At 39.4% G+C, this 17,374-nt stretch overlaps 1 protein-coding gene across 1 annotated transcript in view; it reads right to left on the reverse strand.

Moving 5' to 3' along the window:
- Window positions 1-17,374, reverse strand: part of RCAN2 (regulator of calcineurin 2) — an 86,365-nt gene that overhangs the window by 13,798 nt on the left and 55,193 nt on the right. Inside the window, exon 2 of the mRNA XM_009288974.1 lies at window positions 1,114-1,287. Within this exon, the coding sequence (XP_009287249.1) occupies window positions 1,114-1,287 (174 nt within the window). The remainder of the gene's footprint in view (window positions 1-1,113; window positions 1,288-17,374) is intronic.

Below are 17,374 nucleotides of genomic sequence, written 5' to 3' on the forward strand. Positions count from 1 at the left end.
ATGCACATTTCTCTTTTTCTTGTATTATCCCCAGTTTCCTATTAACCTCTTGATTGTACAGTTAGAATGAAATGATTCTCAGATCTGCGTAACAGCAGGTTTTGAAACCTTTCAGAAAAAATTCAGAGACAGATCTAGGAGATTAAGGCATATAAAATGGGATTGAGGTAGATTGTCAACACCTAAATCCAACTGTAAGATCTTCTGAACTCATCTAACCCGTTAAGCATATTGTTTTTTTCACAACTGCAGTTTCCCATCTTCCTTGAGGTTCTGCTTCTGCCTAGGCTCAAAACTGCTCCTATTCTGACCAGGCTGTAGAGGCTCAAAAACTTAACTGCCTCTTAGGTTTGATTGGTATCTTCACATGAGCCTGCCCTTAACCTAAGACCTCTGGAGGACCGGTCTGGCAGCTCAAAGCACTCTTACATTGCTTATAAGCACTAGTGAGTATCCCACAAGCCACAGTGGCCACAGCAACTTACTAAAATACATTCAGAAGAGGTGGTGGTCGGGTTCTCAACCTCCCTCACCTTTCTATAGCCTGGCTGGCGCCTAGTACTCGCCCAGGCTGTGAGACATCTGGGTTCTCTCACCCTTGGCCAAGAAGAATTGATACCCCCATCTGACACTCTTAACAGATGGATATAATCCCCTATGCCCCCAGGCTGGGGATATTCTTCTCCCCCTACCTTCTCCCTTTTACTTGAACTTACTGAATTCCTTTTAGAAAATTCACAGCCTGTGGCTCAGGGGTGCAGTCCTGTAAGTAATTCAGCCCTACTTTTTAAATGAACTTACAATACTTTACATTACTGCTTTTTTATGGTTAGTTTAGAGAGTTACCCACAGCAAATACCCAATGTTGTAAATCAGTTCTAAGCTATGTAACTTCTGTGTGTTGAATAAACAACTTGAGTCCTAAGTGGTCCTTTAAATTTACTGCAGACCCACTGGGCAGGTACAGCTCAGGCAACATAAGGCTGTCTGAGTAATCTTTTAGCAGAGAGATTGGGCATGGGAGAAACCTTTATTACTTTTATTCAGTGTTACTGCGCAATATTTCTATAAAAGCTATGCACTAACATAGAAGTAGACAGCAGATTTCATTACCTGTGCAAAATACAACTTTAACTTCTTCCCTCTGAACTGTGTTTCATGCAGCTCTATTCTGGCACGAGCAGCTGATTTGGGACTACTAAAATTTATCCGCACACGCCTGAAGCTTTTAAACAGCTGGAATGTCACACAGTCATCATAGGCACGGAACAAGCCTTCAAATTTTTCCTGCAAATGAAAAAGAAATAATGCTGAAGATTAACTTTGTGCTCTGTCACATCAGTCTGTGTCAAAGGATAATCTGAAACTTGACAACAACTGTTTAACCAGGAGGTTTCAGCCTGTGGCCTTTGGGGGTGGGCGTCCATAGACTAATAAAGGCTTTGTGAAAAGAAACTAAGGAAAGCACTGGTCTGGAAGTGCTGAACTCTGCAAAATATGTGGGGGCAGAAGTCTTCAAATTGAGAAACCAGCAGCTATGGAACTTCTCGTAAAAGTTGAGCAAAACTGCGACAGTGACTTATGAAATGAAGCTGGAAAGGGCATATGACTGAATATACCAGACAACTGTGGTCTCATCTGTACAAAAGCAAACATTGTGCTGAATTACAATGGAGTCAGCAGACAAAGTCAGGCCCACTGTAACTGAGGGTTACATTCACATCAACACTGCAGGGTCATTTTGTATTGCATGTTACGTTTTTCTGGAGGTTTTGTCATTTAAATACTTAGCACAGATATACACTCAGTCCTTGAGAGTTGCTGTAGCAGCACGGAAAAAATTAGGTAACTGAAAAAAGTGACCTGTCCCAAAGAGAAATTTCAGGCTTAAAAATATTTAGCTGTGGAACTCCACGTTCAAAAGCATGACACAAATATGGATATTTTAACATTGTAAAAGAAAGGTCTGAAGTGTACCACATCTATGGGCCTAGAGATCAACAGAAATTCAAGGTACGTTAGCAGCCTTGGAGGATCAGATTCTCTCTGCAATTTCTCTGTAAACTATGTGCACACAGAGGACTAGTTCCACATCATCAAATAAAACCAAAGTCGTTAAATCAATTCTGATTTAAGGACTTGCGCCTTAAAGAGACTACTTGCACAGGTCTCTTCATTCACACAAGCATAGATTCATAAAACGTTAAGACTGAAAGGGAGCAGTTATCATTTAGTCTAGCCTTTGTGTTTACTCAGATTTTAGACTACCATCCAGTGAGTCTCACATAAAGTCCTAGCATTTTAACTACTGCAACCAAGACTTGAAGTCTTAGAAGATGGAGAATCAGCCAGAGCAAAGCCCCTTCTTTTAAGAGTTCTTTATCCTGAAAAAAACAGTGTTTGAGATGATTCGCAACACCATTTCATACACTAAGGGCTATTATGTCAGGTGTTTGTATAATCACAATACCCTGACGTTTTCTTTGATATATCTGCAAGTAAGCACGTTTTTACATATTTTAAAACATAACTTCTTTTCTTCTCATCCAGGAAAACAATTTCTTATCCCTTACAGTGGGTAACTGGTAGAGGCTGCAGAAGATCAAACAGAAAATGCAATTTATGTAATCTCAGCAATACTTCAGTTCTCATCTGTTGATTTTAAAAGCAAGACGAAGAATCCAGAACTTCTTAGAAAAATGTATCCTGAAGCACAGCGAAGCTGCATCAGGGAGCACTAATAGCACTGTGGGAGTGCCTACTGTCAGCATGATACATTTGTTAGAGTTAACTAGGAAAACAGACCAGTTTTGTGGCAAGGAGTATGAAACACTAATGCGCATGTACCAGCTCTCCTTTCATTCACTGCCAGCTCTGTGGTCTTCTTCCCCATAACTGATATTCCATCTCTGGCACCCTTTCAAAGGAACCTCCCTGTGGTCCATTAAGCTTTCATGATTTTCATTTCATTTCATTTCGCCTGACCTCACTCACAGGAGTGACTCTCACCACAGGAGATACTTTGGAGGGGGGGAGAAGACAGAGGAGAGAGCTCAGTGGTTTGGTTGAGGGTGAATAAAGGCACGCAGAAATCCCACAAACAGTGTTGAAGTCAATAGATTTGTACAAGCAGGTCTACTCATACCACCTAACGTTCAAAATTGTCAACATTTCACACCTGAGTTAAGTTTTTCAACTGCTTTGCTTACAATTTTGCAAAATTCCATTTTCCTGAGCAGAAGTCTACATCCAGTGACATTTAATAAAGGTCAGCCAAAAGCAGCAGTCATCTCAGTCCTGTCCTGCTTGGAATTTTGATGCTACAACTTTCACAGTGACCAGGGGAAGAGGGCTGGGGGAAGGGAGCAAAAGGACAGGGGACCAGCGTATGTGTAAAGTAGGACTTACATAGCGTTCAGAAACATTCAGTACTGTGTATAATCTAAGTAACAGATAATAGTGACTAACGAACTAAAGCTTATGTCTTTATGTTACCTATATTGCCTATTTCAGACTTCTTCAGTTTTCTTTTTTAAAAAGCACCTTGAAATAAACAAACTTAAATACATATATATGAGTGATATCAAGGTATTTATATTTTTTTATATATATACACACACATATATATATGTGAGATGATCAAGGTATTATAGCAGAAGTCACACAAGCTAAGAATAAGCAGCAAGGTGAACATTTCCTAGTCCCCTGCAGTAGCTCTCAGTTTCCCCACAAATCAACAATGAAATCATTCATCATATAAAAAGGATATTTCACCAACCGTGGAATGCACGGACTTGTCTGGACACTGGGAAGCAAGTATCTATTACGACTGACTATTTATTAGGAAACAGATTCTCCCTGTATCGACACAGCGGTATTTTCTTGCATCGGCCAGTCCTGTGTGCCTGCCTTTTTTGTGGACAGCATACATGACAACGTAGAACCTAGATCTTGGTTAGGGCCATAATGCAAAAGAAGGGAGGATGTGATTTCAAATGTGGGCCCAGGAAAAGTGAGCACAGGATTGTTCTGGGCACATTTCTAGGCAATACTGAGACGCACCGCTTCGGCACCAAAAGGGACAGATGGGAGTATCTCTAAATAAAGCTGATTAAGTACTGGACACCAAATGTAATACTGGGAGAACATTAAAGCGCTATGGACTTTATTCTGCTTACTTTTCAATTTGATACTGGCGCAGCTTTAGAGAGCCAGCTTTGATTAACACTCCTAAAAATGCCGGGGGGGAGGGAAATCAAGCCCTCTATTTGATATTAATACGGGGCAGTCTGTCCACAGTGGGGACACATCTACTGCACCAACTGAAACTGCATCTCCTGTTAAAAAGATTCATACATCTGAATTTTTCTACCTTTTCAGCTGATAATAATGATGACCTCAGCAGAGGTCATTAATCATCAACTGCAGTTAATGGCCCTCAGCTGCATCTTGAGCCATCCTAACTCATCCCAGCTTGATATTAATTCCCAGGAAACGCCTTATGCCTTAATTGCTATTGCCTGTGACTTCTCATATCTGCTGAATGTACTTATCTGGATAAAAGTCTTTCAGAGTCATTCCAATCTATAAGAAAATTTATCATATACATTTTAAAGACCTAAGAAAATTCTCTCCCTTTCAAGTTTTGTGGATAAATTATTCAAAACTCATAATCCTCTCAATTCAGGACTTTTAAAGCACTTTTAAGATTCAGTATTTTAAAGATGCTTTTAGAAAATAAGTCTTTAAACTTTCAGAATACTTTGAAAACTCCTGTAAAAAAATAAAGGCATGTCCGAAGTTAAGCAGCAGTGTTGCTACTCTTAGAAAGTCAAAATGCAGAAAGTCATGAGTGATGCATTTATTTCTGGGATTTTGGCATGTCTTCATCCATCCCAAGTATGTCTCTGTGAGACCCAATTAATGCTCTGGAAAATGTGAGTAGCCTTCACTTGACCAATACTGCAGAAAGTTCTCACTTCTCCCTCGTGGGCTCCGTGCCCTCTCTTCATCTCGCTATTCTTTTGCCCAACACTGGGCACCTTTCCCCAGTCCTTTCCTGTCACCTTACGTCAGCTCCCATCACCCATCGTTCACCACCTCTAGCAGTTTCTTTTTTTTTTAATTAACAAAATTAGCACAAAGTAGGAACATACTAATTAAGGCTGCTGATTACTCAAGCTTGATTGTTATAATTTACAACAGCCAATGCAGAGGACAAACAGAGCACCATCCAAGGAAGAAATGCGCACTGGAGTCACAGACACAAGCCAAAAGCCTCAGAGTACAAAGGCAAAGCTGTGCACTCTTGGACTAAAAACTGTCCCTACTACTAAATGGGAGCTCACCTGGGAACCAAGATCCTGTAAGTCACGCGACAAAAGTGATCAGTGAAATGCAGCCATAAGGAGGCAAACAAAATACCGGATGCATCTGGAAAAGCATTTCTAGTAAAGCAAGGAAAGTATAACAACATTATATAGAGCACTATTACACCTCATTAAAAATGCAGGTTTTGTTGCCTGTATCCCAGATAGATTAAGACAAACGAGAACAGATTGAGATAAAAGCTACAGAGAATGAACAACGTACTGAGTAAGAAATGAAAATGCTCGGCTTATTTAGCAAAGCAAAGCCTGAGAGGAGATGGGACAATCATCAGTAGTTTACCAGAACTGTATAGAGTAACGACAAAGTATACTGTATAAAGACTAGAAGACTATGTTGGCATAAAACAAGTGGAAACAATTGGCATAAATAGGTTTAGGCTAGAAGTTAAAGAAGGTTTCAAACATCAGTGTAATGATCCAGAAACAACCTTCCAATTACAGCAGCAGTAGCAAAAGATTTTTTTTTAAGATTGAATTTGGTTAGTTCACGTGAGGGACTATGACAAAGTATCGACACAACAAGCACTGTAAAACATGACTGCCTGAATTAGCAAGTGAATTGGGTTCCAACACAGCAAGTTCCTGTGATTTATTTCCAAACATTTATTTCATGAATAGCTCCACTAGTATTGTGTTCATTCAGGACAAAAGCCAAGGCCTAATTCAAATCAATGGAAGTCTTTCCACAGACATCAGTGAGCTTTGGATTAGAGCCCTAGAACTCAGAACACAAATTACATTTTATTATTCAGTGTGTTTATGCTCATTATCACCCTTGTTACACATTTGATTTAGGAGACGGCTGTGATTTAAAACTTTAGTCTAACCCTTTTCCTAGAGTTTTGCAAGCAAATAAAGCAAGCATTTTTCCCATTTTAATTTTCCTGTTCATTTATATAAAAGATAATCCAAGGAACTATCTGTATACAGTAGGGAAACTGAGACATAATTTACAGTTATGAAATATGTTTTTCCTGAAACTAGTTCTTTACCAGATATAAACTTTCCTGTAAGAAATAAACTCATATCTCAGAGTCGAATGTTTTCTGTTTCCACATAGCCATGCTGGTTGCAACACTGCAGATCTCTCATGCAGCACAAGAAGAAAGACGGAATTTGATAGAACATATGGAGGCCGTGCACCAAAGAGTCCAGTAACAAAACATTCTACCAACAGACTAATTTCCCGTTTATAGCAAAGAGAATGGGCATACTGGTTAATTCCAGGGGGGATAAAGGAGGCACTAAAGTGGCACATGTTTAAAAAAAATAATAATACAGAAGCCTAGAAAATATCAGCTGGAAGTATTTTCAGGATTGGGATATGTCAATGCCACATGAAGGGTATTGTAATGACCTAGTCCAGGATTAAGGAAGAGGGAGGCAAGCTGGAAGAGCAACAACAGAAGACTGCAAGGATGATAAGAGAAGTGGTGAGCCTGTCACAGGAGGTAAAGGTAGATGATTTCGCCTTGGGAAACAGAAACTAAGGTACAATGTGTTTCCTGCTACATCTAAGTATAAGGAAATCAGTAAATGATGTGAAGGCAAAGGGATTATCCAAATTAAAATAACCAACAGTGTCAGTATGAAACAAAGACTGTCCATTAAAAGATTTAGGCTCAAACTGAGGAGGTTATTTAGCACTAGACCCTAGGACTAGTGCTAGCACTAGGAGGTTATTTAGCATTTAGACCCGTAAAATTTCAAAATGCCATTGGCCCAGAAGTAGCAAAAAGGCTAATTACTTTCATGAAAAGGACAGGAAGGAAAGATTACAGGAGAGCCAGTATGCATTTCTGTAGTTCTGAAAGTCAAAAAAAAAAAAAAAAAGACAAGAAAAAGGGCCTCTGATTAGTCTAATCAGAACTTTAAAGAACTGGGTTAACCTCAAGTGCTTTTAACAATTATTTCATGAGCCACAGAAAACAAGCAAACAGCTTGATATAACTCACGTGAAAATTCCTTAAATGGCAAGAACTCCTGCAAGTAGCCAGTGTAAACAACAGCCTAATCAATGATCGAATTCTCTGCTTCTAAAAAGGTAAAACTTACCAGGAAACTTTGGAAGCACATATGAAAAAGCACTATTGATTCTCAGTTAAAATTCCAGGAGTGCTGAAAACAGAGGAAATATTTTAAACTGATGATGATGATCAATAAAGAGCTCCCATGGTCTTGTCCTCATGCCTTTAAGAAATGGCAGGAGAATAAAATACAAATTTATCATTCAGAGATCACCTTAAGATACAGGTCTTCAGGTCCTAGCTTTTTATTTTACTTTTCACTGAAGGTAGCTGTAGCCAAGAGTGAGAGATCATCCTACTCCCTCCTTACCAGTGGGACAGGGTATTATTTGAATAAAACAGTGAGACTGAATACTACTGTCTGAATGTTGGTTTGCAGAAAGTTTCTTCTGTTATCAAAGGGAATCCCTGATACAATCCCGTAGGTGGAAACAGCAATGAAAAAATGCAGTAGACAAATGTGTCCTTCCACCTGTCATTCATCAGGATACATGTTAAGATGGTAACATTTCTACATGTGAGAAATTTTGAAAGGGGGAAAAAAAAACAGGAAACACTGGGTATTTTGTCAGGTAACCAGAATTACAAAGTACTCTGCGATGACCGCCTGGTTACCGTACTGCCTAAAAGTGTGTTTCTCACCTTGGAACTCAGTGCAAAGTTCTGCTCATCTCTTCCTGAAGTTAGATTAGAGCGTTGAGATAGGGGTGAAAAGAGCTTGGGTTTATTTATTTATATTAAACACAGCACTAATTAGCCTCTTCCAAAACCACACAGTTGTCTCAGTACACAAACAAATCAACTGAGGTCTGCTACCCCAGTTCATGCAGTTTGATGTTTTGTGCTTGGTTTTCTGTTGTTTTTAAGGGGTGAAGGTCAGGTAAATTGTGAGCCAAAGATGAAATGAAACAGTATAAGCCAAAATAACTTTTAAGGTTGGACTTTGAGAGGGGCAGGTTAAAAAAATGCATTAAATCTTGCTCTCCGGTTAAATCAAGACCAATTTGCTTGCACTATTGCAATCCTGTTAATGTTAAAGGGGGTCCTAATTTAAGTTTTACTATGTAAAGAATACGCATTTTTTATTCCAGACGTCATGCTAAGTGACCTTGTTGCTCTGCACTTTGTAGTGAGCCAAGTGTAAACAGAACACACACCGGGCACAAAGCATGTCTGCACACAGCGCTGGTCCATGGCTCATAACATGCTGCCGTTTTACCCTTACACACTAGGGCTGTTTTGGAGGCATCTGCATAGAACTTTTAAAATCCTGAAGGCTGCGTCCAGGGTTTTGCCTTCATTTTGCGCCAAAATCATTCTGACAGCAGAAATATTTGATACAATGCTTACTGCTTACAGATTGAGGTCTTGTTCCAGAAAGAGACTTTGAAAAAAAGTATAACAGACGTTACACAATGTGGTATAGGCATTTGTAATTCATCATCTCACAAAAACTTGTGATTACAAAAATACGTAGGGAACTGGAAGAAGGTTGATACCACCTCAGACCGGGACTGAGGCAGTAAGAGCCATCCCTCTCTACCAGTCCTCCTGCATGAGGACAGTCCACCAAGGCATGATAGCACTGCAATAGCACTGCAGTAGCACTGCAAACCTTCTGGTGAACAAAACAAGACAGACTTGCCTCTTGAAAAATCAGCTGAACTAAATAAATTTATGTTCGGCTTCCAACTCATCAGCACAACAAAAGGTACAGAGATAGTATCTGCCCCAAAGCTTAATGGAAACGGCATTCACATTTCAGAAGAGGCTGACAAATGTCAGGGGCGCAGAATTTTGCTGCGTTGCCTTTTCTGTTTTTAACAAGCTCACATCCCTGTTTACCTCAATGTGACGCACATTCCTCCTGCTTAGCTCCACTGATCTGGAAACCAAAGGCTCCTTCAAGATGAAATAAATTGTTCCTGTGGCAATGCCAAAGGGGTGATTTAATATAGTTTGGAGACTTCTCAATTTGATTTCACACCCAACGATTGAGCTAAAAGAAAAATCCACACTTCACATTTCTTCTTTATACGAGCACTGCTATTTTACTGTGTCGCCCGCAACAGCTTTTTTGAACACTCCATATTTGAAGTACTCCAGTTCCAGATGCCGTATTAGCTCCCTGAAACACTGGAAGCACTCTTTCAAACCGGCTGGCCAAGTGCACATTCTATGTCTAGATCTGTTAGTTTCGCCCCCAGTGCTAGGGAGTGTTCTGTAGAAACATCATTCTTTGTTCTCCGAGAAGTACTTTTCATTCCTGTGCTGGCTACCATTTTGTACAACATCACTCCATACGTTCTTTTTTTTCTCTTTTGCATTGTATTTGGCAGTGAAAAAAAAGCAAGAACAGGTTTGTGGAGGATTTAATGCAATTTCTGTTTTCCAAATAGCAGCCTTACATTTTGGCTTTAGAATGATCAAAGTAATGCTAATAACAAAGACGTGAAGAAAAGGTTCAGATTTTCCTGAAAAAAAGCCTTTTTTTGTTTGTTTGATTTTAAGAATTCAAACAATAAATGAGTAGATAATGTATGTAATGAACTCCAAGGAGCTCGTCTGCATTGGATTTAAGAATGTACATAGTACAATACCGGCTATCGATTTTGTCTTATTGCTGCAAACATTTAAGCCCAACAATTAATTGGTAGCACAAGGAACAAATTGCTGTCTATATGTTTAGCCTGTTTCAATAATTCCTAAAGTTCCTATTAGCTTAATTTAGCAAACAAAGCTAAGGAAGAAAAACAACCTTAATTTGTTTTTACCAATAGTTGCTGGTTTTATATCAATAAGGGTGTTCCAATAGGAGCAATCTCTACAGCAAAACAGTTGGTGCTGAGGACTTTCTGATCAGGTGCCATGGACTGAATGCCCATTAGCTGTTGGAGCATATTAAGCACGTTACTGGAGTGCATCTTCTATATTAATTTCATCTGAAAGGTATCCAGTTCATGAACTGCTCTGTGATGTGAACGAAAAGCACAGTTAATGAAGATCAAGAGGAAAGTTGCCTTATGAGAATCCCCAGCTCAGACTAAAAATGCTAATGTAGACGCAAGCCAGTATCTCTCACAAGAATAGTTAGCTGGCACTCCTGGAAAAGCAAAAAAAAAAAAAGTGCTAGGGACAATAATAAATAAGGGACTGGTAGTCACACTTGTGCAGGAAACTAAAGTTATGCATTTATGAGAGGCTGTGTGAAAAATATTCACACTACCTGTATAAACTTAGGGACTGTAAGAAAAACTACATAAATCTCCATCTTTTTATTACACTGTTTTTCAGTGATCTTTGACAACTTAAGTTTCACCTCCTCAACCCTTCTGAGGTATACAAGTCCCTTCTTCTGTGTGGTGACACTGAGGCGAGGACCGACTCACTTACGGTCACAGTGCCCACTTAGAGACAACCATGGGAGTAGAACCAGTGTTTCCGTAACTCATTCAGGAGCATCTTACCTCTATAAGCACAAACAATCCCAGTCAGAGCATCTAGAAAGCTCAGTCTCTTAAAAACCTGTTACCGAGCCTGTTGAAGTGTCAGGGGACACCTCTGTGGCTGTCAGTGATGCAGAATCAGGACCTCACTGAACAGAAAGCTAAATGCAAGAATTAAATATAATAAAGAGAACACTAAGAGCTGAGAAACTTTATTTATACTCTTGGAGCCGTAAGGTTGTAAAACAACCATAAAATACATACTATTCATTCCCTGCCTCTGTCAACCCAGTTAAACTGGAAAAATAAACAAGAAAAAGCCATGGGACAGTTTAAACAACAAAAAAAAATGCTTGCCTTGCCCATTCCTGATTTACTCTTTCACGTACAGTGACCAACATTTATAGCATTTCAGCTGTTTCTCATCATAGTCATGGGGAATGCTTTTTCCCTTCCCTCTCCCCAACAACTGCAAACTGCACTAACATGACTAAAAATGTAGTTTCAACTTGTCTGGATTTAGAAAGGACACTGACAATTTTGAAAGTGACTATTAAAAAAAACAAGCAAGAGAGCAGAAGAGAATCTAATCTCATGTTCCTCCATAAATGTTATTTAACTGTCGAAAAGAGGTACAAGGGAAAACTATTGACCCACCAATATACATTCTCAGAAGTTTAGTAAAAAAACCTCTGCTGAAATGTAGCTTCACATACAAAGGAAAACAGCCTACGCAGAAACAAAAAATGTAGAAATCAGTTTTTACTCAAGGCATTAGTCTTACCTTGCACCTCTGCACTAAAACATACAACAAAGATCCTCTTACTATCCTCTCCTGCCTTTCTCCTCACCATTGCAGCCCACAATTAGTGGGCAGAATCTGCAGTACTGTGACCATGTCTAACGCTCTGGTTGTACTATCTGGCTGTTTCTTATTCTTGCCAGTCTGTCTCGACCATCTGTCACTCGCTGTCTTACACTTCATTTGCAAATTACTCAAGCAGGTCTGTTTTCTGTATACATTCAAACAGCTCCTAGAAGCTACAGCCTCTAAGACTGGAGTCTCTTTGTACAATAAAGATACATCAAGGACAACAATACGCTATCTCCAGTTGAGGGACTGAATGGAGTCTGTAGCAAACCTACATAAACTACATGTGAATACGTTTCAAGCCTAACAGTATACAAAAGAAGTTCAATAAAGGTACCTTCTATCAGAAATAAACATGTAAGAAAGAGGTAAAAAGAAAACTAAGGAAAAAAAATCATCATTGGGCTGGAAAAGAAGCAAAGGTGTACACAGAGGAAACTTTCTGCTTACAAATAGAGGGATATGGGAATCAAATGGAAAGCCAGCGTGTGTATATATATAGATATTTAAAAAAAAAAAAAAAAAAAAAAGGATAACTACAGGTAACATTCTCTTCCTCCTAAATTCAAATGGCAGAACTTCCATAGACTAAAATGATTATATTTATACATTGCCCTGAAAGAGGCACCTATAGAAGACTGCAAGTATATCATTCTCCCACATTCACTGATTTGGTGCCCACAGAGGAGCCTCAGATAAGCTATAATCTGCTGGGTATTACTGATCTTAATGCTGTTATCACTCTGAAAAGTTTACCTGTGAATTTGATTTTGCACATCATGGCAGAAAATGGGTGGAAAGCATCTGCATAAACAGAGATGATACACTCTTTCCTCCATGCTTCTTCTATATTGTCACTATAACACCTGTTTCAGGATTGTCCTATGAAACACTGAAGATGCTTTCCATTTTGAATAAACTTCAGTGAAAAAAAAAGTGCTTGAAATATTTTTACACTTTGAAAGGCTGTTTTCTCCCCCATCAGAGGTCACAATCTTTAGAAGACTCCAGGATCCCAAGCTGCACAGATGCTGAAATATCAAAGAAATGCCATACAGTGCTCTACAGGCCTAATTAAAAAAAAATTCAACAGCATATTTTCATTTCCAATATATGCCACAATGCTTAATTAGCCTCTAGAACTTTATAGTGTTATAGTACCTAATGAGATCAAGAATTTAGCACATTTCAGAAAATTGGGCTTGTGTAGGCCAGAAGAGAGGTTTTGGGTGGACGTGGTAAGCGGCTTCCCAAGCACCCAAGAAGGTGTTACTGAGATGACAGACCCGGGCTCTCTATCAGGTACAGAAGGGCAGAAAAAGAAGCAATGGTTTCTATCAGCCTCAACAGCCGCTAGTACTGTCCACTACCAGACAGGATACAGACGAGGGAATTTCAGTCTTACAGTGATATAATTGTTTTATTAGGCAGATGGAAGAAACCCCAGGTTGAAAAAGCAAATATTCCTGACCAAACTGCTCCCATGTCAGTTTTCAACCAACTGGATAATTTCCAGTTGGCACAGATTTTGTTTAGAAACAAGAATTGGAAAGTAGACTAATCCTATCTTACAGCTAGAAACAGCACTGCTCTTCATCAAAATCATTTTCATTTCCTGATGTGAAAAATATATCAGTAACAGCATGTTATTAAAATGATACTGGACTGGCATTATGAAACTGAAGCCGCTCTTCATAGAAGCTTGTATCCAGAGCAATCAGTACGGAGGCAACAAGCCCAGTGACTGGCAAGCAGAGTGGTAACCAAATGTAGATTTTGTTCTTTCTATGAACAAGTTTTTTAAAAATAAGTAGGACATATACAAATAATTAGGATCCCGTAGAGTCCAGTTTCTTGCCCTGTGGCACTGTTTCACACTGTCTCTGTGTCAAAGAAAGGTACGTGCCTTGCGAATGCCATGATGTAAGTCCATAATGTGTGCATCTGCAGAGTGGGAGACTAAGGTGCAGACTCGAGGAGCCTGGCTTTGAGGTAAATGAGATTTTCAAAGCACTAAAATTTGGTGCAAATAGATTCTAAGTGACATGAGAAGACATGGGACTACCAATTTTGGGGGAACTAGTCAGTCAAAAGAAAGGGAAGCAACCTGTTCACTACTGAGGTTACATCTTCAAATGTCAGAGGGTCTCCCAGACCACCCAGCTTCATGTACGGACTATACCTGTACCCAACTGCAAATCCCTACACTGCAGCAGCAGTGTCAGTTGTAGTCTCAAGAATAGCATTTACACTTTTCAGTTCCAATTGACCTGTTTACTTAATCAGTATGGGATACTAATATTTAATTAAGAAGGACAAACGATCAACTAAAAGTGAACAGGTTTATCCTACAAGTCTCTTAGTGCAGTCCACAGACTATTTCTAAGGAGTATTTAAATCAGAAACACAGTAGATCTAGACTTGCTACCTATAAACCTCAAATTTGATGAAAAACATGTAGGGGAGAATAAATCAAAAGAGGTTTAAAGCGGGAGAATAAAAGAGGTTGAAAGCAAGGGTACCTTCCTATAGATAAGTGGTCTCAAAATAGTCGTTCAATACATACCAATCTGCAGCTATTATCAACCACATACTTTATTTTACACAGACGTATACACTCCTATTATCATTTTACCATACCTATACCAATTACTTATTCCCAAAGTAAATTCTCCTGATCCAAGACATTTTAAACCTTTTCTTAAAGTCCATCTGCGGGTACCTTCCTATAGATAAGTGGTCTCAAAATAGTCGTTCAATACATACCAATCTGCAGCTATTATCAACCACATACTTTATTTTACACAGACGTATACACTCCTATTATCATTTTACCATACCTATACCAATTACTTATTCCCAAAGTAAATTCTCCTGATCCAAGACATTTTAAACCTTTTCTTAAAGTCCATCTGCTCTGATTCTGTTTACTATAAAACTATATAAACTACAAAACTATATAAAATAGTTATAGCTTAAGCAGAAATTTTAGCAAACACCGAGCCAATGACATTCAAAAATATTCTGCATTGTTTTCTAGGATGCAGTATGCATTGAGTAATCTCCTGTTTCGGGACTGCTCGGTAAGGCAAGCAAATGTTTTTATTCAGCAAGACTTATGTCAACAGTTTCAGTCTAGTTATCTGCTACAAAAGCAAGAAATAGATATTTAAATATCTTTCCTCTTTATTCATTTATTTAAAAAATTCAGACAAAAATGCATCAACTTTCCAAACCTCTAAAACTTTAAGTATGCCAATAATTTACTTCTGTCTAACATAAGCAGCATACTTATTACTGTTATGGCCCAGCATTTGGCTTTGCTCCCAGCTGTCGATTAGTAAGAATTTTTTTTAGCTCAACGATTCTCAGATTATGGTTCAAGGACTAGCAGTGGCCTGCAGAAAGCTTGCTGGTCACAAAGTCCTGGAATTCCTCTAATATAATCAGCTGTTTCTAAAGATAAAGGTACTACCTTTCACACTTCAGTAGTTTTCTTCTTAGGCTCTGTAAACAAGATAGCAACATGAAATCTCAGTTTTAGACAAAAAATGTGCATCTGAAAAGTCTAACCAGCCTGAAGAGACAAACGGCACACCTGCAATAGCAAGCTCACTTAAACTGACCAATGGCCAACATTAGCACAAACCCCAAAATAATAAACTACCACTCAACAGAATTAATGAGCTCAAGAACACCACAACATCCACAATTCAAGAGCTTTCAGTCAGCTTGACAACAGAGAAAGTACCTGCCTCTTGCAAACCACTATCCGAGCACCAAGTGGGACTAGACTTTTATTCTGCAAACCGAGGCTCTGTAACAACTTCAAGAAGTGGAATAACCTCCCCACACCAATAACTAGCTATAACAGAAGAGTGTAAGCGCTGTAACGGCACCATCAGAAGGGCTGCCATCCCAGCCTCTTTGCTAAGCTTCTAACATTCTTCCAGCTTTGCCACGTTCTCTCCAGTTGTCTGCATTTGCTTTAGAGCACACTGAAAAGTAGCCATGGTAGCCCAGCATCAATGTACCAAAGAGAGAGAATAAGCAATATGCAGTGTCTTCCGTACGTCCAGAAATTACATGCAGGGAATCATATCCTGGGCAGCATTACAAGAAACGTGGCCAGCAGGTCGAGGGAGGTGATTCTCCTGCTCTACTCCGCTCTCATGAGACCCCACCTGCAGTCCTGCGTCCAGCTCTGGAGCCCTCAGCACAGGAAAGACACGGACCTGTTGGAGCGTGTCCAGAGGAGGGCCACAAAAATGATCAGGGGGATGGAACACCTCTCCTGTGAAGAAAGGCTGAGAGAGTTGGGGTTGTTCAGCCTGGAGACGAGAAGGCTCCGAGGAGACCTAATCACGGCCTTTCAATACTTAAAGGGGGCTTGGAGTGAGACTTTTAACCAGGGCCTGTAGTGTCAGGAAAAGGGGCCACAGTTTTAAACTGGAAGAGGGTAGATTTAGATTGGACATAAGGAAGAAATTCTTTATGATGAGTGTGGTGAGGCACTGGAACAGGTTGCCCAGAGAAGCTGTGGATGCCCCATCCCTGGAAGTGTTCAAGGCCAGGTTGGATGGGGCTTTGAGCAACCTGGTCTAGTGGAAGGTGTCCCTGCCCATGGCAGGGGGGCTGGAACTAGATGATCTTTAAGGTCCCTTCCAACCCAAACCATTCTGCGATTCTGTATTTGTTTTGATTACAAAAATATGATACTGCTGACTACTATTCACTGCAATTCACTAGAACTCAAGAGATTTGCATCATATAACTGTTTGGACACGTGAACTTCTTTATACAGATGTAATTTTGATTTCAAGTGTTCTCCTTTGCAGTGATCTTCACTGAGTATCATCCTGTTGCTTAATTTAAGGTTGTTCAGAATTTTGACCCCGCCCCACCAGCACAGTCATCCACACATTTTTTTAAGGTTTTTCTCTGTTGATTAGTGTCATTAATGTCAACCTGGTTCCAGGAAGAAGCATGTGACCTTGTCTACTTAAATGCCTTCACTCTCTGAGAATGAACCACTTCTGTTTTAGACATTTTTTAAACAACTATGCACCCACCTTATGGAAATTATATTTAGACTGTAGATTACTTATGAAAGTGACTTGTTGAACATTGTGAAAGCTTTAGTCAAAATACCCACCTTCCGCATCTCCTTTATCCCACTTATCCAGTTGCCCTGTCAAACAAGGAACGCATATTGATTTGACATGATTTGCTCTCGACAACCCAGGTCTAATTAATTCCGAAGTACTTACAAACTTATTTCCCAGAATTCAAGTTAGATAAAATTATCTGTAATTATCCAGGCCTTTCTCCCCCTCCTCCTTTTAAACACGAATGCTATTTCTTCCCATCTCACATCCTCAGCAGACTCTCTGTAACCTATGAACTCTCAAAGATAATTGACATGATTTGCTCTAGACAACCCAGGTTTAATTAATTCCGAAGTACTTACAAACTTATTTCCCAGAATTCAAGTTAGATAAAATTATCTGTAATTATCCAGGCCTTTCTCCCCCTCCTCCTTTTAAACACGAATGCTATTTCTTCCCATCTCACATCCTCAGCAGACTCTCTGTAACCTATGAACTCTCAAAGATAATTTCAAATAGTGGAAAGATTATT

Source organism: Aptenodytes forsteri, unplaced genomic scaffold, assembly GCF_000699145.1.
Source record: "Aptenodytes forsteri isolate BGI_AS27 unplaced genomic scaffold, ASM69914v1 Scaffold57, whole genome shotgun sequence".
NCBI lineage: Eukaryota > Metazoa > Chordata > Aves > Sphenisciformes > Spheniscidae > Aptenodytes > Aptenodytes forsteri.